At 37.4% G+C, this 23,656-nt stretch overlaps 1 protein-coding gene across 7 annotated transcripts in view; it reads left to right on the plus strand.

Annotated features, from left to right (window-relative positions):
• LOC136266103 (uncharacterized) overlaps positions 1-23,656 on the plus strand; it is a 42,115-nt gene that overhangs the window by 11,376 nt on the left and 7,083 nt on the right. For 3 of the 7 annotated variants that reach the window (XM_066061067.1, XM_066061090.1, XM_066061073.1), the window contains exons 2-11: positions 5,364-5,443; positions 8,542-8,862; positions 11,482-11,757; positions 12,012-12,088; positions 14,241-14,463; positions 14,604-14,924; positions 20,029-20,238; positions 22,127-22,169; positions 22,637-22,724; positions 23,467-23,502. In XM_066061067.1, coding sequence (XP_065917139.1) covers positions 5,364-5,443; positions 8,542-8,862; positions 11,482-11,757; positions 12,012-12,088; positions 14,241-14,463; positions 14,604-14,924; positions 20,029-20,238; positions 22,127-22,169; positions 22,637-22,724; positions 23,467-23,502 — 1,675 coding nt within the window. Of the gene's footprint in view, positions 1-5,363; positions 5,444-8,541; positions 8,863-10,350; positions 11,092-11,481; positions 11,758-12,011; positions 12,089-14,240; positions 14,464-14,603; positions 14,925-20,028; positions 20,239-22,126; positions 22,170-22,636; positions 22,725-23,466; positions 23,503-23,656 lie in introns of those variants that run through there. The other 4 variants (XM_066061095.1, XM_066061082.1, XM_066061104.1 and 1 more) reach the window with 3 other exon arrangements.

The raw sequence follows: 23,656 nt of genomic DNA on the forward strand, positions 1-23,656 counted from the left end.
CAATATGGCTTCCATAATCATTGTGAATACACATGTTATCGCACCAAACTTTTAGAATACGTTTGTGATTTGACGTTTGGTTTATACAGGACCTATCGTACGTCGTCGACAAGATACGTCGTTGACAAGATACACGCGTAAGACATCTTGTTTAGTATTAGTGTGTTTGTTGTTTAGCAGCTGTTTAACTGCTTGCGTTTCTAAACGCATTTCTTTGCAACTAACACATTCTTCGCTATTACAGTATTAACACTTCTTTATGTATCCTTGCATGTGCTTACTATTGTCTACACAGTCAGCAATACCATATACATGCATGATTGGAATAGTCAAATAGCTATCTAAAGCTGTTAACACTATTAAGTGTAAAATGCATATACAAAACTTCTAATTCAATGCATGAATAATAATGTATTAAGTACATAATCTCATAGAAACCCTGCATATTATGTTTTGTCACAATTCCTTGTCAGTTGTCAGTCACTCCAGCAGCATTGTCCTTATGTGCAACAATTACTTATTGTGTTCCACAATATTCCCACTACAATGATTAATGTGTACTGTATAGCTAACCTATGACAGGTACAAAGAAAGCATAGCTTATTTGGTAACATCATTGTTAATAAAGTTATAGCTAATGAATGTGTAATAGGTAGAGTAGGGCTTATCATACAGTACGATAGTAACTGTATAGTAGGGACCACAAAGGAGTAGGCGTGGCCCACAAAATAATATCACCCAAAAATCAGCCTCAATTTTCCCTTACAACGATGAGGCAGTATTGGTGAGGTAAAACTAAACCCAAACAAGCTTTCAGATCGACCCGAAATACTTTCAACAAGTTCTTGATTAAAATGCTGTGTAATGGGTTGAACATAGCTGACAACGAAGCGTAATGGTAACTTCATTTTTCACACAATAATTGATATGGCTGGGGCACGCGGTGCCTTTTCAGATGCGGTATGCGTGGGTTCACCAGCCATAATAAAATTATTTACAAAAAAAAGTTAGCAAACAAGTACACGAAAAAATTTGGAATTTTCAACTACAGTAGGGACCATAGCACATTGATAAAAAGTACTGAAACAAGTTGGAGTAGTCCATGATATTAAATCACTGTAATACAATAAGAAGTGTTATATCCCTACTGTGCATTTCACTTCTTATTGTATTACAGTGATTTAATATCATGGACTACTCCAACTTGTTTCAGTACTTTTTATCAATGTGCTATGGTCCCTACTGTAGTTGAAAATTCCAAATTTTTTTGTGTACTTGTAATGTTATTTATGGGGCAGAGTGTCTAACTGCATTACATTCAAGCTACTAGGTAATTTTAAGGTTTCTCTCGGAACAAAGGTTTGACCTTACCTATATATTATCAACAGTTATTATCACTGATCAACATTTCTCTATCATCATCAGTAAAGGCATTGTAGAGGTGTAAAAGTAGACTTGTAGAAGCTTGCAGCAGTGATTTTGTACAGGCTATACTGAGAAATAGACAGTCTCCTGCATATATAATATTATGAATTCTTGGAATAGTTAAGACATAGGCAGTGTATAATTATGATGTACATACCTTGAGATGGCATCTGACACGTTGGAGATACCAAGGAATGGAAAGTATTTATTTCTAGACGCTGAAGGGGCTCTTCTTTCTCTATCACGTTCTCTTCTTCTCCTTAATCTCTCATCTCTTTCCATATGCGTGCAGGTGCTACTGTGCACATGAGGTAGCTCTGGGACCACTACCAAGTGTGGGGACTTTCCGATTTGTATAGGAAATTTTTGTGCACATGACGTACGTACCATTTCAACTACCAAGTGTGGGGCTTTCCGGTTTCTTTAGGGAATTTTCGTGCACGCGGCGTACGTACCATGGCTACTTGACAATACTGGGGCTCGCTCAGGCTCACCCCAATAATAGTTACTACAAACACATGTTACCCACACTTCTCTTGTATTCATGTAGTTCCCCTGACCTTCATTTAAGGGCTTGGTGTCTAGTTGAGTTGGCTTAAATATGGTAATTGATCTAATCCAATTAATAATTTTATTTAGCTCTGTAGTACGTTTGACAGTGGAAAATAGGTAGCAAAGCTATAGAATACAGTAGCGTAACGGCTAGTGCATAGCATTAATTCATACGCATTGGCAAGTGCTACTCAAGAACATTGCACTGATTCATAAGCATTTACAATATAGCAACAAGTGTTAAGCGATGACAGCACAGCGATGAGTGTTAAACGATGACAGCACAGCAACAAGTGTTAAGCCATGACAGTATACCGACAAGTGTTAAGTGATGACAGCATAGCAACGAGTCATAAGCGATGACAGCTAGCGATGAGTGTTAAGCGATGACAGCTAAGCAATGAGTGTTAATTGATGACAGCTTAGCGATGAGTGTTAAGCGAAGACATCCTAGCAATGACTGCATAGCAATGAGTAAGCATAGCAATGAATATTGAGCGTACTATGAGAGTTTGTTAAGCCCTGACAAGCATATGGCATTTACAATATGAGCCGATGTTTAAGCATTGAGCATGCAGGTGTTAGACGTTGAGCAACATAATGAGTTATAAAGATTGAGATACGTGTAGCAAAGTGTGAAAGCTATGTAGTGACAGCATGAAATGTGGGCGAGCACGTACTGGCAGACCTAATCAATATCCTTTGGCAAGTTATCAGTGGTAACATGCTAGCAATTGTAACAGTAGGTGGGTAGAGAAAATTAGAAGGAGTACAACCCAACAATTTGGTTGTGATGATTTTTTATTTGTAGCATACACAAGCATTGCCTACAAAGGCATTAATTGGAGTACAAAATGAGGAACATAGTACACATACAACATCATGCATGGCTGTAGATAAATGGCGGCCCACCGTATAACAAATTCTAGTCCACAAACTTGGCCTAACCACATGTAAACAGCATTATAATGCTGGGCGTGTACGGCGAGCCACCGGAAGGAATTCATACGTCAAAATGCGAACAGGGGCTTAATTACCCAGGTTACCAGCCATTGAGGCGGTGAGGAGGTGGTAGTTATAGAGGAGGTTTCAGATGATGACGACATATCATGAGCGTTTGTATCCCTTTGGCTCTCGAGAAGACGACGAATCCATTTCTGTTGGGCTGGAGTGAAGCCAAGATCGACATCTCCTTCCTCTGTCATGGCGAAAGCGGATGCAATACCAGGTATTCTAGGAGCTTTACACACGCTACACACGCTTGCTTGTGAGAAGGTAAGATTGGCCTGCGCATGTGCTGGACATTCTAGTGTAAGCCCACCATATATTATCCGTGACCTTCCTCCATTAACTCTGGTTAATTACATTAACCTTCATTTTTCATGAAAACCATACCAAGGCATTAATTTTCCTATTGACACTTTCACGTGTTTAGAAAGTATTTGATGACGGACTGTATCAACTAAGCTGCGCTTTTAAAACAATTGCCACGCTCCTTCAACGATTAGAATGTGCCACTACAATGATCTCCAAGGCATTGTGCCATGCCCATTAGCTTGATCTACTGCATAGCTGAATGGTGAGATAGAGATACTCTAATACAACAATCACAGCCATGCACACATGTATTTCATGGCATAAACAAAAAGTTAACAAACTAGTACAATAAATTAAAAATAGGGTTCCAGCACTACAAAGCAGTGGAACAAGAGATGATGGTAGCTGTGAGGGAAAATCCCTAGATACTTGGTATGCAATGTGTGGAAAATCCCTACTTTGTCATTATTCCTACAATGGAATCTCAGGGCTCAACCCAGAATATTAAGCTAAGGGCGGCAAAGTAAGCCGCTTGGGGCATGCTCCCCCAGGGAAGTTTTGAAAAATTTGAAAATTTAGGTGTAAGATAGACTCAATTTGTTGAAATTTTATTGTGATGCTATTGAATATTGACCATTCGATTATACAACTTTGGGATCAATTAAACCTTTCCATTTATCAAGGCTTTAGGTATAAACCTAGGGAAGCAATAGCTAACCCAGGGGGCGCCTATGCCCCCACCCCCACCCCTAGAATAACCCCTGGGGATTTTCCCACATTGCTACAATGCCAAGTAGCTAGGGAAGCCTAGGTTATTAAAACATGAAGATTTGATGGCATGGTCTCTAACCAACTTGGATAATGGGGAAGTTTTGTATTGGTATATAGGTAGAGTCATTATGGGATTTGATTATGTGTTGTTTGAAAATCATCTCACAATGGTTAGGTGCTAAAGACTGAACGTGTTTTTGTCGGAAGAGCTGAATATATCAAAGCTTGCACATTGATTATCGTTGTTTCTTTACTCAAGACAGCCTTAGATTGCAGTGATAGTACAGATGATGTCGACAAGGAAATTGACAAGTTGTCAGCTTCTATGGCATCACAGCATTATGGAGAACAGGTGTATAAAAGATGCAGCTTGAGTTGCATTATGGGTATCATGGGTATACAGGTGTAGCTACTTAATTGCGTGTATGATTAGGCTACACAATTACAATTACAATGATGGCAAAGAGTTGTCACAAGTTGTTTCTTATGGCACTACAGCAGTATGAAGCTTGGTATGAAGACCAGGCATGATATTGAGCATTGACCTCACCCACATTACAGATAATGCAAAAATAACTATTCTCAAGAAAGTTTACCCTCTTGGGTCCTTGATAAAGTCTTCCTATAGTTTAGTAGAGATAAAAGACATTTAGAAAACAGATGTGTGCTAAACGGAATTTTCTGTGATATTTCTGAATTTTGTCTATTCATTGTAACAGACGTATAGCTATAACGTTAGACTATATCTCGCATAATTGAATTTACTTCCCATGTTTATAAATGAATAAAGTGGTTGGCTTGGGAGACTGGTTGCCTGCGGGCTATTAGCTTGCAATGTGCTTGAGAAAGCATAGTAAATCTTTACTATGCTTTCTATGATCTAAAGTGAGATTTATAATGCTTGAGGTATTTCGCCAGCAGATCTCTAATCATTTTAAGGACCTGCTAGTACAGGTATAGGTCTCTTAGTGGATTTTAAGGACCTCATTATCTTCCAAGAATAATAGTCAATCACTTGGATTTCAGCTGCCAAGTCTTTATAAACTTTTCACTTGTGTAGTATATTTCATTCTTTGTGACAGCCTGTACATTAGTGATAATTTCAACGTGTTAGACTATATACCAAATGGGCTAATTATGTAAGAATTAAAGAGTAATTAAGTATTATGTGCATACCTAAATAAATAAAGTTATGACTTTTGCATGGTTCATCAATTCTCTATTTAGCAAATGATAAACTAAGCATCTGGTTGTTAGAAGTACCATACTGTAACATCAACTTGTTCCCCTTCCCACAGACTAAACACAATGCAGCAAGGACTATGGCTATTTGTGGTGATTTTGCTAGGTGTGAGTACATTTGATGTTTCAGCTCAGAGTAAGTTGTTAATCCACTAAGTAAATGTATACTAACCAGTAGTGTTATAAGTGATGCCACAATGTACACAGTTGTTTCTTCAATCACTTTGTCATACAGCTGTACATGTAGAAAAGAGTAAAAGACAAGTGCTAACATCAGCTCTAAGCAAACTTTGGGGCTTAATCATATTCTTTAAATCCCAATGTGTAGAAGTGTCAAAAGTGCCGTGCTGGATGATAACTGCCATACAACTAGACCGAACAGCTTGATAAGTTATCACCCTGTGATGAAGCCACTCAGTCTTGTTCATGACATCGTAACAACTGCGAATGGTATTGTTTACCAATGGAGTAAATAGCCTAATATGGAAAAGTTATTACAAGAACACCAATACCTGCTAGTTCTTACAATAAAATCTACTATACTATTGCAATGGATTAAACAATGTCAAGAAACAGTCTGTCTTTTTTCAGTCGTTCTGGCGATCAGTCTTTCAATAACTTTTGGTTCCATCATTTATCTTAGAAATAGTTCTCACCACTTTCTTTGCATGCCACACAATGCCACTTCACCAGCCCTTGACAAATTAAAGTTCCAAAAACACAGTTTATAAGGTCTATCTGGTAGCTATGAAATTACATTTGGACTAAATCTTGAGCATAGTAACAGGAACTAGAACTCACTACAAAGGGACTCAAAACAGAAACTTACTTTAATATACATAAACTGTCACGTACTCCCATGCACTGGGATATAAAATAGTTAGATCTCGTATACTCAGATTATATCATTGTTATAACACTTTAGTCCAGCGCCTAAGCCAAATATTCATTCACTTTTTGATAAAAGCACCAATTTTTTTACAGAGTATATGGAGCGTGCACTAAGTGTTTTAAGAAGGGGAGGCACGTAAAAAGTCCTCAGGAACACCCCTTTTTGCACCCTGACAAGAAAACTATTTGTTACTATTAAAATCAATCATGTGTCTATCAAGTTAACTGCTGGGCCTAGTATCATAGTAGTACAAAGCATACAGCTGGAACATAATAGCCTATTAGTAATCTATAAAAAAACAATTAGTTTTCTCACCAAGGCAGTAAACAAAATCACTAAAATTTCCATTTGCAGGGATTCTGTTAAAGTTTTGGACCTTCAATGCTGACGATTGTGTAGTACTATGTACAGGGATCATCCTGATGTGTATCATTTCTTTATTAAAGGGGTATAAACAAAAGTTATTTAATGCTAAAGTTTTAATAGGTCACAGGTGGATATCTCAACAGAAAACCATGAACTACAGCAGTTCAATTATCAAGCACAGAGCTTGAACAAAAGGTCCCTTGTCCTTATACTGGGCACCATATGAAAGGTAATTAAATTTCTAGTTTAATGAAGGCAGTTGCAAGTTGTTTCAACATCTTATTCTCAAGTTACAGCGCTTTCAATTCAGTGTAATATAGCATAAGCAAGAAAAGCATAAAGATGTGTCATAAGGTACTTCTTAGTGCTCAAAATCTCACTTCATTGGAACCTAGCTCCTTTATGCTTATTTTGAGCATTATCATAGCACTAATAAATACCTTAATATTCATCTGTGTGCTTTTCTTGCTTATGCTATATTACGTTGAATTGAAAGCACTGTAACTTGAGAACAAGATGTTGAAACAACTTGCAACTGCCTTCATTAAACTAGAACTTTAATTACCTTTCATATGGTGCCCAGTATAAGGACAAGGGACCTTTTATTTAAGCTCTGTGCTTGATAATTGAACTGCTGTAGTTCATGGTTTTCTGTTGAGATATCCATCCGTGACCTGTTAAAACTTTAGCATTAAATAACTTTTGCTACAGTATACCCCTTTAATAAAGAAACGATACACATCAGGATGATCCTTGTACATAGTACTACACAATCGTCAGTATTGAAGGTCCAAAACTTTAACAGAATCCCTGCAAATGGAAATTTTAGTGATTTTGTTTACTGCCTTGGTGAGAAAACTATTTGTTTTTTTATAGATTACTAATAGGCTATTATGCTCCAGCTGTATGCTTTGTACTACTATGATACTAGGCCCAGCAGTTAACTTGATAGAAGCATGATTGATTTTTAATAGTAACAAATAGTTTTCTTGTCAGGGTGCAAAAAGGGGTGTTCCTGAGGACTTTTTATGTGCCTCCCCTTCTTAAAACACTTAGTGCACGCTCCATATACTCTGTAAAAAAATTGGTGCTTTTATCAAAAAGTGAATGATTATGTCAATTTTAAGGGCTTATGTACTGCACTACTTGTCCTTAGCTTTGCCTCAGACTCGTGTAATACAGTAACAATGATGTCACCCTTGTTCTAAAACATACAATAACAGCCAAGCTGAAAAAAGTGCAACCTTTAAAAACACCAGAGCTAAGAAGTTGTGAATTTAAAGAAAATAACTGCAATCATGTTAACCTTAAACCCACAGAGAGTGCACGTTTACACAATATGGGCACACATGGCAACATTAGGTTTAACTTCTATAGCCTAAAACTATACATTGATTTGAAAGTCTGTTCACTGGGCTACTTGTAGAAAGCTAAATGAACACTGTAACCACAGCAGCTTACTACAGCAAGTTGCCTCTCCATTTTTCAAAATTCTTTACACATCTTTAGTGGGTTTACTCATACTCACATGAATCATACATGTATATGGCCTCATAGAAAATTTAATCGCAAAGTGAACAGAACTTGTTGCAAAGTGATAAGAACAACCACCGTCAAGTTATGAATCATATTATGAAGGTATGTAAAGGGTTTCCTTACCGAAAAGTTATGTACACAGCTAGTTTTTATCTGACCTTTTAGCATTACGGTAAAACCCTAGGTATGATTTTAATTATTGTTGCATCACAAGTAGAATAATGTAAATTGTGTAGCCATAGGACAAACGCTTTCAAAAGTTAGTACTCTGTGCAAGGCACGCAATTTATTAACCAGTTTTCTATGCAGAGTGATTGCAGCATCGCCATGTCATTTAAAAAAATTGTTGATGTTACTGCCATGTTTTGGTTACCCTTATTAATTTTACAGCTTTTTGAATTGTATTGATTGTTTCACATGAAGTATGTTGTCTTTTGCAGACTTTAATATCACAGATGATCCTGATAATTCTACAATTTGTAAAAATGGTGTTATAGACCTAGATTGTGGGTATATTGTAACTATGGCAACAAGAGTTTTTACACCAGTATGGATTATAAATGGAACAGCTTATACAAGAAGTCAAATTAACAGCAATGACACTCCTTTTCCACTCCAATGGCTAGTTGATGGTAATAATACAAACACTACTGATCTAAGGGTTGGTCCAGTAGATGAAAGATATCTTGGGCAAACAGTTTTTCAGTGTGCATTTTTATCAGTTGATGTTCTTAGTGCTGAGGCAGTGTTAACAATTATTGGTAAGCTGTTATAACTGTGTTGCTTGAATAAGCCTAGTTTTTTTGTACATAATAAGCTCTTGGAAGTCCACCAGCCCCAGACTTGTTCAATCAAGAGAACATAAAAGAAGACAATAACAAAGTACAAAAAAAAGTTTCCATAGCATGGTTAGAAACAGTTACAGAAGCCATTGGATACTGTATAAGCTAGGTGTAGGTTCTGTTTGTAAATAACCCAATACCATGTGCTTGTAATTAGGCAGATTGTAGCTAATTATTAACAATCATACAGTACGATAATACTGTATAGTAAGGACCACAAAGGAGTAGGCATGGCCCACAATAATATCACCCAAAAAACAGCCTCAATTTCCCCTGACATCGATGAGGTAGGTAAAACTAAGCCTAAACAAGCTTTCAGATTGACCCAATAAGCTTTCAACAAGTTGCTACTGAATTAAAAAAAAAATTGGCGGAATTTTCTACGGACTGAGTAACTGACTGATGCCTTCAGACAAGCATAACTCGATAACGGTTAAGGCTATGGGCTTGATTTTTTCAATATTCAATGTCGCTTCAGCCCGAGAGGTGCCTTTTGGCATACCGCAGTACGTACAATACATTCTTCATGGACTTACCAGTGTCCTCCTTTGTGTCCCATTCATCTTTTCTGACAGTGAAAAGTGTCGATTTGGCAGTAGCACGTGATAGCTTCCCTTCGTAATGGAAATTGGCCGTATTTATCATAGTGGCTATATTGATTGTACTTGTGCTTTTTGAACAGTTCTTGATTTGTACTACTGTGTAACAGGTTGAACATAGGTGACAATGAAGCGTAATGGATACTTCACTTTTCAGACAATAATTGGGGTGCACGACACCATTTTTTTTTCTTTCGGTATGCGTGGATTGCAGAGGTGCTTTTTGAACAGTTCTTGATCCGAAATGCTCTGTAACAGGTTGAACATAGCCAACAACGAAGCGTAATGGGTACTTCACTTTTCAGCCGGACAATAATCAATATAACTGGGATGCGTGGCACCATCTCTTTCAGTATGCAGGGATTGCAGAGGTGCTTTTTGAGTGATTCAAAATGTTGTGTAACAGGTTGAACATAGCTGACAACGAAGCGTAATGGATACTTCACTTTTCAGACAATAATTGATATAGCTGGGGCGCCCGGTACCTTTTCAGATGCGGTATGCGTGTGTTCACCAGTCATAATAATTATTTACAAAAAAAGTCAGCAAACAAATACACAAAAGAATTGTTGAAATTTTTCAACTAGAGTAGGGACCATAGCACATCAATACAAAGTACTGAAACAAGGTGGAGTAGTCCATGATATTAAATCACAGTAAAACAATAAGTTATAGTTATGTCCCGTTACGAGGGTGATATCATTGTTATTACACGAGTCCGAGGCAGAGCCGAGGATGAGTGTAATAACAATGATATCATCCGAGTATACAGGATATAACTATTTTATATCCTAGTGCGTGGGAGTGCACAGAAGTTTGCAGATAGTAAATTAAGTTCCGGTTTGAGTTTCTTTCTCTGTGCTCAAGATTTTGTCCGAATTGTGTAGAGATTTTACTTCGTAGCTACAAGAGAGACCTTGCATACTGCCTACAAACACTGCCTACAAAATTGTAGCGAAGGGCGGTGTTACAAAGCAGCAGTTCCAGGTACGATTAGCCTTCGTCAGAAGGTGGTATGGTGGTGTTGCGTGGTGTGCAAGAGAAAGAAAGACCAACAAGTGGCTACCATAGTCCGAGATAGAACGATGAAGCTAGAGGAAGTTAGTTCTTCACCATAGTGACCGTTGGGAGTGATTGCTGGAGTGAAAATCGTCACAGACTGTTCTTGACATTTGTTAACCTATCGTATTGGTAACTTGTAGTATTACTGTGTAAAGGATTAATAGTTTTCTTGCAAGATTTAGCTGGTTTAAGTGCCGTATTGGTGATTTGTATCAATATTTCCTTATTTGGCTCTTTGTTCCATTGGTAAACAATACCATTTGCGGTTATTATGATGTCGCGAACGAGACTGAGTGGCTCCGCAACAGGGTGATAAGTTAGTTATCACTGGGTGACAACTAATATATCGTACAGTAGCAGCGCCGCTCTGTCTAGCTGTATGGTAGTTATAACCCAGCACGGCGCTTTGATACTACCACGCACTGGGATTTAAGAAGTATTACAGTATGTCCATACTGTGCTCAAGGTACCGAAACGGAAATGCACGGTAGGGATATAACACTTCTTATTGTTGTACTATGATTTAATATCATGGACTACTCCAGCTTGTTTCAGTACTTTTATCGATGTGCTATGGTCCCTACTCTAGTTGAAAATTTGAAATTTTTGTGTACTTGTAATAATCATAATCTTCTACCATTAGATAGGGCTACTATTATGTATAGCTGTGGTTTGACACATGTTCGCACCGCCATAAACTCCTTTTTGTTAGTGATGCATTGCATTTGTGTTCTCTGAGCGAAGTATTTGTGTTTGTTTTTTAAATGCAAATACAACATGACCACTACTGTACTCTATTTGCACATATCAGTTTACTATATGAATCAACTTTAAAATGCATGTATTAAAATTTAAATATATCTTGTTTTCTACATAGGGACACCATCCGCTCCTGCAATCACAATTTCTGTTGTTAGGCTTAGAAGTTTCACTATATTGTGGACTATCTCAGACAATAAGAATAATAATGTGTGTGGACCAGTGATGTATAAAGTGACAATATCAGAACCAAGTGTAACTAATACAACTAGAGATAACATGTACACTTTTACTGGACTCACTCCCAATACTAATTACACTATAACTGTAACTCCTTACAACAATGCTGGAGATGGAACACCTGCTAGTATAATAGTGATGACCAATCCAACAGGTATAAAGCCCTTGTGTTGTTTTGCATTTTGTTTCTGGTTGTGGTAGTGATCTGTAATATATTGTATAACCTAAATGTTTGATAATGTGCATAAAGCTTTTGATATGAATCGTTATATGCAAGAGTAACATTCCAGGTATGTTACATCATTATTGATGTGGACATGTGGTTATAGGCAGCCTCACTACGGTATAAGCTGTGTGCATTTGGTGCTTGTGTGTGCTTATCATTTCATTGGTATTTGTTTGTCACAGTACCATTCCCCCCTACTGATGTTCGACTGAACTTGGAGTTTAATAACGGAACACCTAATATAACTGCATCATGGATAGTGAGTTGTAGATCAGACTTTGTAATCAAAGCTGTAAAAAGTTATGAAACAAGAGATATGTAGAGGAGGTTTGTCGCATGTCATAACCCTATGACGTTTGATTATACAGGTTTATAACCAAGCATTGTTTGAGGTGCTAAAACTTGTGTAACAACCAGGAAAGTAGCACGTTGTACCGAGAAGGCTTGTTAGGGCCCTGGGACACATTGGTATGGATATACAATCAGTCCTTTAGAATAGCAGTTGTCAATGTTGGTTTACGTAGTTCAATACAAGGTTCAGGATTTCTTTGAGATCATGAGATAAATGATAATGCATGACCTACCTCCTCTGAAAAGTATGAATGATGGTATATAGCTATGTGGGAAAATCCCTACACTAGTATATTTTATTCAGTGCCAAGTAGGGATTTTCCCATATAGTTTTTGTAGTACCACATCATTCATATCCCTTAATGGTGTTTACCTACTGCATTTTTGAATACATGTACATTACACTTTTTGTTATAGCACGTACATGTGGCTATATATATACAAGTACAAGGAAAAATTAGGAATTTTAAGTCCGATTAGGGATCATAGAAACAAAAAAGTAGGGAAACAAGGGAGGTTGCCTACACCTGCAGATATACTACTGGACGTTTAATCCCTAATTCAGTCATGGACTCATGGTAGGTATGTAGCTAGACTGAATTAGGGATTAAATGTCTACTGGTATATCTGCAGGTGTAGGCAACCTCCCTTGTTTACCTACTTTTTTTTCCTATGATCCCTGATCGAACTTAAAATTCTAAATTTTTCCTTACACTTGTATATTTACTTTTTTTTTGTAACATTAGTATGACTGGTGAACCCGTGCATACCACATCAAAAGAAAGGATGGTGTCAGAGGTAATGTTTTTGACTGAATACATGTCCCAAACATCAATCACTGACTCGAAAGTGAAATGGCCATTATGCTTTGCTTTCAGCTATGTTCAGTCCATTACACAGCACTACAAATGAAGAACAATAGGAGAAGCGCCTCTGCAATCAATGTAGTCACTACGGAAAATACAGATGGTTCCTGTAGGGAAGCCATTGCGCTACCGTGAATTGACACCTTTGGCTGTCAGCAAAAAGAAATGGGACACAAAGGAGGACAAATGTAAGTCCATGATGCATGCATTGTACGAACTGCGGTATGCCAAAAGGCACATCTTGAGACAAAGCGATGTCAAATAGTGAAAAAATCAGGCCTGTAGCCTTAGCTGTTATCAAGTTACGCTTGTCTGAAGGCATCAGGCAGCAGGCAGTTAGTCAGTCAGTAGAAAATTCCATTGAATAAAAGTTTTTAAAAATAAAATTGTAGCAATCTATTGGAAGCATTTAGGGTCATACTGAAGGCACTTTTGGGCTTGGTAATACCTAACCAATACTGCCAAGGCACCAGGATGGTATTGTGAAGCTGGTTTTTGGGTGATACTTTTGGCCAGAAAAACCCAAACCTTCATGATCCCTAAAATACAGTACTATCAGGGTGTACTTATTACTGTTTTATTAGAATATTGTGTATGGCTGTTGTATTAGGATACGTATCTTGCTCTGATAAAGTGAAAGCCTGGTGGAGATATCCTACATGATAGATCATTAAGGCCTGGGCATGCTTGCCATACTGTTTTCTGTAGTAAACCGATTGTTATGCTAGGGATTTCCAAATCATTGCAACATGTCTGTAAAACACAAAGCAATAAAACATGATCCTCTACGTCACTTCCCAACTGTTTCCATCATGACTGGTGAAATGGATCAACTGGTATGACTCAACCAAATCAAACTACTCGTGTATCAGTGTTATACTTACACATAGCTATTCACGTCACATCACATGTTGCGGGTATTTAAAATCTCATGTCATGGAATGCATTGTGCATAGTCATTGCAAAGATTTGGAAGTACCCTGCCTGCCTGGCCACAGTCACAAGGCTACAGGCTAAACTACAGCCTTTTCCAATCTCACTAGTCATCATCTTCATATTTACCAAGACTATAATTTTCTGTATCAAGCCTATTGACACTTTCTTTAGAATTATGCATTTATTGTTATGCTGTAAGAGGGAATAGATACACACAACCACTGCATAGCATTAATGTTTTGATGTTTGATTCCACAGGCCCCAGAGTTGGAATCTTCCATGACCAGAATAGAGCAGTACAGTTTGACATTATATGTTAATGGATTATTGCAACCTACCAAAATTGTTTCAGCTGATACTACCATGGTGGATATCTTCAGTGTGTTTGGTGTTGTTGGAGAACGATACACCAATTATTCACTCAGTGTAGCAGCTATTAACAGTGCTGGAATGGGAGAATTCAGGGAATCTGATGTACTAAGTGAGTTGGGATGTCTAAAGTGCAAAAAGCATTATAATTTCATGACAAGTTGGTGGAGTAGGGATAAAAAGATGAGGATTTTTTTTGCTATACACTGTACCATTATAAATAGTTCATACATTTTATGTGCTCACTTGTAGTCACAAGGTACATACAAGGAGGTGAACCTACATCAGGTGTAGGGATGATCACTATATCCTGTACTACTGCACCGTCTGAACCACCTGTGGGATGTGATCTCATTTATATGTGTCTGAATGGAACGCGAGAAAATGTGACTCTTGAAAATCCTTTTATCCTCATGACCACTCAACCATGTAACATCACTATTAAAGTGGTATTTAGAGACGATTTGAATACAGTAGACCAAGTAACATATACTGATGTTACACCTCTGGTACAACCCTCTTCTACTACTATCACTACAACTCCAGGACCAACTCCAAGCATGCCTCCTACTGGTAAGCATTATTTGGGATTACATAATTATTGTGTGGATATACATACACTGTGCAGTAAATAGGGATAACATTTTCACTAATGTCTGTTTTCACAGTTTTACAAGTTCCACGAAACATTGCGTGCTTTAATGCTTAATGTGTGTTATAGCTAATATCCTTGAAAAATCGATACTAAAAGTTTCAATCTGAACCATATTGACTAATAACTCGCACGTGCTTAGGTTGATTTATTAAAACTTTGGAGGGCAGTAGGAACGTAACAATGTACATTTACAGTCCAATTTTGGTACAGATCAGACAAAGAACAAGGGAGTTATGCACGATTTTTCAAAAATCCAAAGGCGATTTGTTGTCACGCCTCCAGGGTGAACCGCTTGACAGAATTATTTGAAAATTGGTCTGTATGTGGAGTAACTATCATAGTGCAAACCTTTTGTGATTTGAAAGAAATCGCATTAACAATCATGGAATTATAACAAAAACACCAACCATGTGTAAAACGTGCATGATCGAGTTTTGCTAATAAAAAAGTATTACTTGTCATGCCTACCAGGCAAACTAGTTTATGGAATCAGCTGAAAATAGGTACAGAGGTAGATTAATTGTTTTAGAACAAGCTTTCAGTGGTTTAAAAGGAATCAGATAAAAAAAACCACTGAGTTACACTCAGTTTTTCTAAAGTGTGCGAGACGAAGAAGAAAAAGATTAAGAAAAATATGAAGAAAATAAGACAAACTTTGAAGGCACATATCTCAGTGATGGATGGGTGGATTCACCTCAAATTTGGAATGGGAGGTACCCTATCCCGAGGGAGTTTCCACAGCAAAAATAGTTAATTTCTGTCCTGCCATTATCGAGCTACAGATGCGTGAAAATGGCATTTTCTTGGTTCCTGTAAAATACACACTTGTCTGTCGCGCGCCCGCACTAGCTGTACTTGGCTGCACGACACACTATCGTATGTCTTGATGAACTCTTGGTTATATGCATAATGCACTGTATGTAGTATACAAAAGTCAACTAGGTGTAACAAGTGCGCGATCGAGATATACTCTAATAGTGCGGTCACCCTAATAGAACATTCAGCTTCATAATAAATCTTTCTATTAGAACGTTCAGCTACAATCTAGTCACCATGTAGATAGTTCAGCTAACAACAAGTTACCCAAAAGAAAGCTCAACTACAATCAAGTCACCCTGTAGTGAGTTCAGTTACAAATAAGTCACCCTGGAGAGAGTTCATTTCCAAAAAAATATCACCCTGTAGACTTCAGCTACAATAAATCACCCTGTAGAGAGTTCAGTTACAAATAAGTCACCCTGTAGATTGTTCAACTACAAACAAGTAAGCCTGTAGTGAGTTCAGTTAAAAATAAGTCACCCTAGAGAGAGTTAAACTATGAATAAGTCACCCTGTAGTGAGTTCAGTTACAAATAAGTCACCCTGGAGAGAGTTCAGCTACAAACAAATCACCCTGTAGAGAGTTCAGCTACAAACAAATCACCCTGTAGAGAGTTCAGCAACAAACAAGTCAACCTGTAGAGTTCAGCAATAAATAAGTCACCCTGTAGACTTCAGCTACAAACAAGTTACCTTGTGGAGATTTCTGCTACAAAGTTGTCTACCTGTAGAAGAGAGGACATGTGATAATTTTCATACAGTATAAATTTTTGTAAAAAATGCATCATAAAAAGTATCCATAGTCTTGATGTCCTCTCCTTTCTGCAGAAAAAGACAGGTAAAAGAACTACAAAGCTGGCCACAGGCTGGCTTTGGAGTATACAAATACAAAAAGAAGTGATATCTATATACAAAAACAGCCAAGCTGTGAAAAAAGGGTGCGGCCTCCAAAAAAGCCAGGGTAAAAAAGATGTGAAATCTCAAAGGTGGCGGCCAAGAAATGGCTGTGATTGTAGCAAGAGTTCATAATGATGGTAGGTTAATGGCAAAAATTTTAATAACAACAATTCAGGTGAATTTGGTGCCAAATCCTAGGAGAAGGCAACATAAATTCACCTGAATTGTTGTTATTAAAATTTTTGCCCTTAACAGCACATCACAGCCATTTCTTGCTGACATCACAGCCATTTCTTGGCCACCACCTTTGATTTCACATCTTTTTTCACCCTGGCTTTTTTGGAGGCCGCACCCTTTTTTCACAGCTTGGCTATAGATATTGGTTACGAAACCAGAGCTAAGGGGAGGAGTAATTAACAGAATTGTGGATTAGCTGTATAATAGTACTATTAGTATGCATACGTGTAGTATTTTTGGGTCGCGTTAATAAGAATATAGTAGAGGAACCACGTGGCATGACGTTCCAGTCCTTGTGCTGTAATTAATCCAGTCTCTATGGCAAATATGTGTTATAATAATGAAGGATAGTCCACAGCCACGGGGAAGCCATATCATGTTATTGCAAATGAACACCTTGCGTTGTCAGCCAAAAGAACTGGAACACAAAGGAGGACAAAGGGAAGTCCATGATGCGTGTATTGTATGCACTGAAGTTGGTGAAAAGGAATGTCTTTGAATGAAGCAACATCAAACGGTGAAGAAATTAAGCCCATAACCTTATCCATTGTCGAATTATGCTTGGCTGGAGGCATTAGTTAGTTAGTCGTAAAATTTTATAACAGAAAATTTTAAATTTCACAGAACTTTATTGGTATTGGAAGGGTTTAGGCTCACTCTGTATATGGGCTAGGTTATAAAGCCTAACTAATAATGCCAAACTGTTAACCAATACTGCCAAACTGTTATAAAGGCAGTTTTGGGGTGATATTGTTTGGCAGCCCAAACCACACCTTTATAGTATCTTGGTAAGTATAACCAAGCCCTAAAGTACTTTCAGTACGACCTGAAACACTTCCAAGAAGTTGCTACAAAGTTTTAATTTTTTTTTTTTAATTTGGTGCTGTTGAATTGTTTATGGCATAAATACAAAGTTTACCAAGGGTCTATATTAGTAAAAGGCTTGCTTGTAGAGTGGTAGTTTCATGTTATCAGTAATGTGGGTGTGGTCCGTATTCGAAAATGTGTGGAAATGCTTGCTATAACACTAGTCTTAGCCCAACATTTTTCTAACTGTAGGATAGCGAGGATAGCAAAACGCTTTCCATCTGAGTGATCGATTTTCATGGACAAATCCAAGTCATGCATATTAATCACATGAGTATTAATCCCACAATTGAGTTTGGCCTTTATGTCTAAATGATCACTGCCCAGTTGTAGCCCTGGCTACATTCAGATGTAGTCCAGGCAAGTTGTGAACTGGGCTGGCGACGTTGTGAATGATTGAGTTTGTAAGTTGTGAGTACATTTTTCACAATGATCACGTCTAGTATTTGGATTAAGTATTATAGGTCTCCTGCAGACTTTAAAGACTTATATGTATGTGTAGACTTGTGTTGAGGTAGCTGACCTTTCTTTAAGAAGTGGAATTTTGCTGTGAATAAATTGCATTTGTATCTAAAAAAAGTTTGTAAATTGTTGTTATTGTCATTGACTGTTGTGATGGATTAAAATGTTTTTAGTTATTATTGTCAGTAGTAATTTTTAAGCTGTTACAAATACTGGACGTATTTTTCTAGTAATATTACTTTTTAGTGCTGTCACGATATACATGTAGAAAAACTCTATTATCATATATCAATATGAACATATATCACGATATATTGTATTTTGCGCGGGAGGATCAAAGTGATGCCGCATATTGTATTGTCCATACAGTACTAATCAACTGCATAACTGTACTGTATGAGTCATACAGTACAGTTATGCGCTTACTTGAGCAAATACAGCACAGTTCTGCGGAGAATTTATTTAAGGAATGTTATGTAAACAACACACTGTAAATCGCTAAAACCAGCCAAACTAATCCTACGAGTTCATTCTACAGCTAGGAATAGATTGTATAAAGACTTACTGATCATCTGATTATGAAGCTTTTTAAATGCAACTCCACTAAGACAGCATGATTGATCACATGCATGACATTGTAAATCGTTAAACTAGCCAAACTAATCCTATTAGTTTGTTCTACAACTAGAAATAGATTAGTTAAACACTTACTGATATTCTGATCACTGAAAGTTGCAGCGGTTTGAGTATTAGAGAAAAACGCTCCAAGCCAGACGACCAGGAAGTACAATATAACAGTTAAATCACCACCTATGCTTATGTGTATGAAAAATACAGCACTCGGGGGTGTCTTGAGGCAAATGCAGCACTCAGCTTTGTCTAGTGCTGTATTAGCCTGTCGACACGTCCCCTCGTGCTGTATTTTCCATACACACGCACGGTGGTGCTTTAACTATAATATAGAACTAACTGTAATATTTGCAAGACAACATATACATACGTAATCGTCATTGTAAGTAAAATTTAAGGTGGATGTATACCACAAGTAAAAGCTAATTATGTTTACCAGGTTTTATACTACTACTACGAGTGGCTAGCACTACATACAAACCTTAAAACCTCACAGTTTACTTTGGGGTTGGCATGTGTCCACCACTAAACCATCGACACATAACTTAGCCAAATACCAGTATCCCCTGCATCATTATCATACAGTACAATAGTACTGTATAGTAGGGACCACAAAGGTGTGGGCATGGCCCATGAAAAACATCACCCAAAAACCAGCCTCACTTTTCCCTGACGACGATGAAACAGTATTGGTTAGGTAAAACCCTAAACAAGTCTTCAGATTGACCTGAAACACTTTCAACAAGTTTCTACGGAATTTAAAAAACAAATTATTAAACAGAATTTTCTACTGACTGACTGACTGACTGAGTAACTGACTGATCATGACTGATGCCTTCAGACAAGTGTAACTCAATAACGGCTAAGGCTATGGGCTTGATTTTTTCACTGTTCGACGTCGCCCTACTCTAGTTGAAAATTCTCAATATTGTTTTGTGTACTTGTGTAATAAGTAGCACTGCTATCATGAAAATGTTGATGTAACTGATTGGCTATATCACCACCTTGTTATATCAATATTATTGATATATCATGGCAGTACGTGTGATGTAAATTGTTGGTTGTAATTCACTACAGCTACACACATGGTATTTGTCCTCACTTCTACAGAGCCCAGCAGGTCAAGTAGTGATGATGATACAGGATCTATTGTCGGTGCTGTCATTGGAGTACTTGCCTGTGTGGGACTGATAGTATTCATCATATTGTGTATGTGCTGGTGTAGATACAGGAGGAGGAGAAAACTAGCACTGATCCCTTGTGCCATTAAGTGTACTTGTTGTACTTGTCTCCTGTGTGCTTACTGTGCCAAGAAGAGACGTGAGTAATAATTGTGTGTATATGAATGTATAAGACATCTGTTGTGTTTAGAGTAGACCCCTTGGTTATCCAACTCTGCTTGTTTGCTTGTTTATCTGATGTTGGAAAATAATTATTTTTAACCTTGATAATGGTGTATGTTGTATTAGAGTAATTGAACAAAGCATAGCTATTGATATGCTTAGCCCTTAAACCCCACAAGTCCAGAAAACTGGCTTTAAACTAGTGCTGTGAAACTGAACAGAATATCCTAGTCAGTTACTGAGGAGATTATAACTATCAATTATCCAGTAAACTGAATTGGATGACATTTCCTATAAATTTTATGCTGCTCCTAGCATGTAAGCTACAGACCTACCATTAAAATTTATAGTACAGTATGTCAGATTGTCATTACAGTGGCCAAACTAAAAGCCAGCAAGTGATCATACCTATATCAGAATCCTACTACAAGTGTGATATCAATGTTGTAACTCAAGAAAACTACCCATAACATATATTTTTGAGTGAATATCTTAAAGATTGTTATTCGGTATATAACTGATAACTGGAATGACTGACGTTTATCCAGTAAGGTTTCATAGCACTAATTTACACTTAGTAAATATTTGTGCCATACACAAAGTACTGTGACTTTTAAGCGCACGTCCCTTGGCTATGTAATTTTCTGTAGGACCAGGTGTCCTACAGACCTTCAGCACTTGTGCTGTAAAGCCTTAATAAATAAACTAATATCCATTTGGTTCCACATGGGGTACTTTGAGATAATAAGTCACTCTCTAGAATTCCTTGGATACATATACATGAAATTGACAAGGAAAAACATCCTGATCACCTGGCAGACTCCTGTAAGCATTCAAGCGTTAATCAGATGGCTGCAGGTTTGAGGCTGCTTAGGTCCAGTCATGGATTTTTTCTCCTTTCTCCACCTTTTCAAACACACTTTCTGTAACAACTTTCAACAGGCTGTAGGACCAGGTGTCCTATAGACCTTCAGTACTTGTGCTGTAAAGCCTTAATAAAAATAATAATAAAATAATTTACGTCATTCTACTTGTAACAAGGATTAAAATGATACCTAGGGTTTTACCCTGAATGTCAAACTGCAAGGCCAAACTGAGCTGTGCAAATAACTTTTTTTGGTAAGGGAGCACACAAACATACCTTCAATGGTGGTTGCTCCTATCAACTTGCAACAAATTCTGTTAACTTCATCATTAAATTTCTAGCAAGTCGTATATGACTTACGTGATGAAATCATAACAGAAATTAAACACATTGCAAGAATTTTGAAACACGGAAACACCAGTTACTTTTCTTCATTGTTTTGTAGCAAGTAAGCCACTGTATATGCAATATTCATTTAGACTTCTCCAAGTAGCCAGTAGCCCAGAGAGCAGACTTTTGATCAATGTGTAGCTTTAGGTAATGGAGTTAAAAGTTACCCCACGTAATGCGTAATGTTGCCATGCATGTCTCTATTGATTATCCAGCCCCACTTGTTTGTTTATTTAATGTTGGGATTAACTTTGATACCGTATAACTAGAAGTTTTCGAGGGACGAATTTTTATGAATTTCATGACCAATGATAGCTTCATGAAAATATAATTGTGAAATTTTTCAGGTTTATACACATAGCTATCACCTTATCAAAACCAGACTTTCATGGATTTTTAAAAAAATGCAAAATCGTATTTTACACAGTTTTGTGAAAGTTTCATTTCTCCAAAATTTCCCACTATGGTGTGTGTTGTATTAGAGGTAATGAGCTATCAATATATAAACAAGTCTTAAACTAAACCAAGCTTCTACTGTATATATGTGAGCAGTAATGTGATACTCTTCATTAAAAGGTCACTGTAGTACATACATGCCTTCTCTACTCAGGTGGTTCTATGAAGCCCATGACAACTGGCAATGATAAGACTGAGTGAGTTGATTTGTGTTTTAAGTGTTCATGTGGCTATGTTGCAATTTTGTGTTGATACACTGTGTGTATGTACTGCATTTAAATGTAAAATTCATGCATGAATGTAGCACAGAGATACAGTGGAACTAGTCACCTTTGGCTTTAACAGGCTGGTGGCTACTTTAGCATGTACATTCTTTACTTAGGGAATTTCAAGTTTGCCTAATCCCTATAACAGGTGGCCACTAGGACAGGTTTGACTGTGTTTATACCAAAACTACATAAGAGTACAGTGGACTCTCAATTATCTGAACCCCAATGTATCTCATGTCCAGGATAACTGAAGCCCATACATTGATATACATAGCTACCCTAATGGAACATACACTAGTACTCAAAATACTCTAATAGAACAGTCATTTCGAATTTTGGATAAATGAGGGTCTACTGTAATACAATACATTTACAGTGTGTTTATTATACTGTAGCACTGGTAATTCTAACTCAAGTGGAGATAGTCCTGACTCCCCCAATAGCACTGATGCATTTGTGATGAACTACAAGAAGGAAAATACAGTGAGTATGAGTACAGTAATACCCTCTTGGACAGGTTGGGTCACTTTTTTGTTAGAGGGATGTTCTAATTTCAAGGGAATATGTATGCAAATGGCACCATTGATATGTGTGTCTTGATATACATTTCTTTATAAGATAGTTTTCCCAATGTTTTTGAAATTGCTACATGTGTTGCTGTTTGTCTCCATAGCAACCAGAAGCTGGTTATTGTGTATGCCTTCCTTTTTGGTAAAATGATAATAATAATAAGTAGCACCACAGAAACAAGTCAAACATAATGTAAGTAGTGTAGGGTATATCATAAGGAATGGAATCATGATAATACACACTTTACTACAAATGGTCCCTCTTAAAATTTAATTCTGATTTTTAACCTCCTATAAATCTCGGACATAGTAAGCTGTTAGTTTTACTTCCCACTGCACATTGTATGCTGGTACTTGTATATGCTTAAATTCAGTGGGTAACCAGCCCAATCCAAGGTCCAGATGGCAAGCCGGCACAACCTGATCACACTCAACCAATCCGCATGTACGAGCACAGCAGGACAACACTGTGCACCGTGGTCACTGACCAACTTGTGTGGTAGGCAACCACACTGGACAGTATAGAGCACAGTATGGCAAGTACTGGGTATATGTGGCTGTAATTTCCTCTTACTAAATAATATGTTTAATTTCTCAAATAGTAATATACCAGTTGGTGTTTACTTACACACATACTCTAATTCTTTCCTGCACAGAATGGTATCACATCAGAATACAGTGTAGTAGGATCAGTAAGTGATGTGTGTGTGTAGTAGCTGTTGTGTAAGCATTGTAGGAGTATTAAGTGGATAATGTATGGTAGAGCAAACTATTGGAGTTACACAGATTAGTAATAACAGAAAGATCAATTTGTACAGCAGAAATAAGCACTTGATAAATAATAAT

Source organism: Dysidea avara, chromosome 1 (genome assembly GCF_963678975.1).
Source record: "Dysidea avara chromosome 1, odDysAvar1.4, whole genome shotgun sequence".
NCBI lineage: Eukaryota > Metazoa > Porifera > Demospongiae > Dictyoceratida > Dysideidae > Dysidea > Dysidea avara.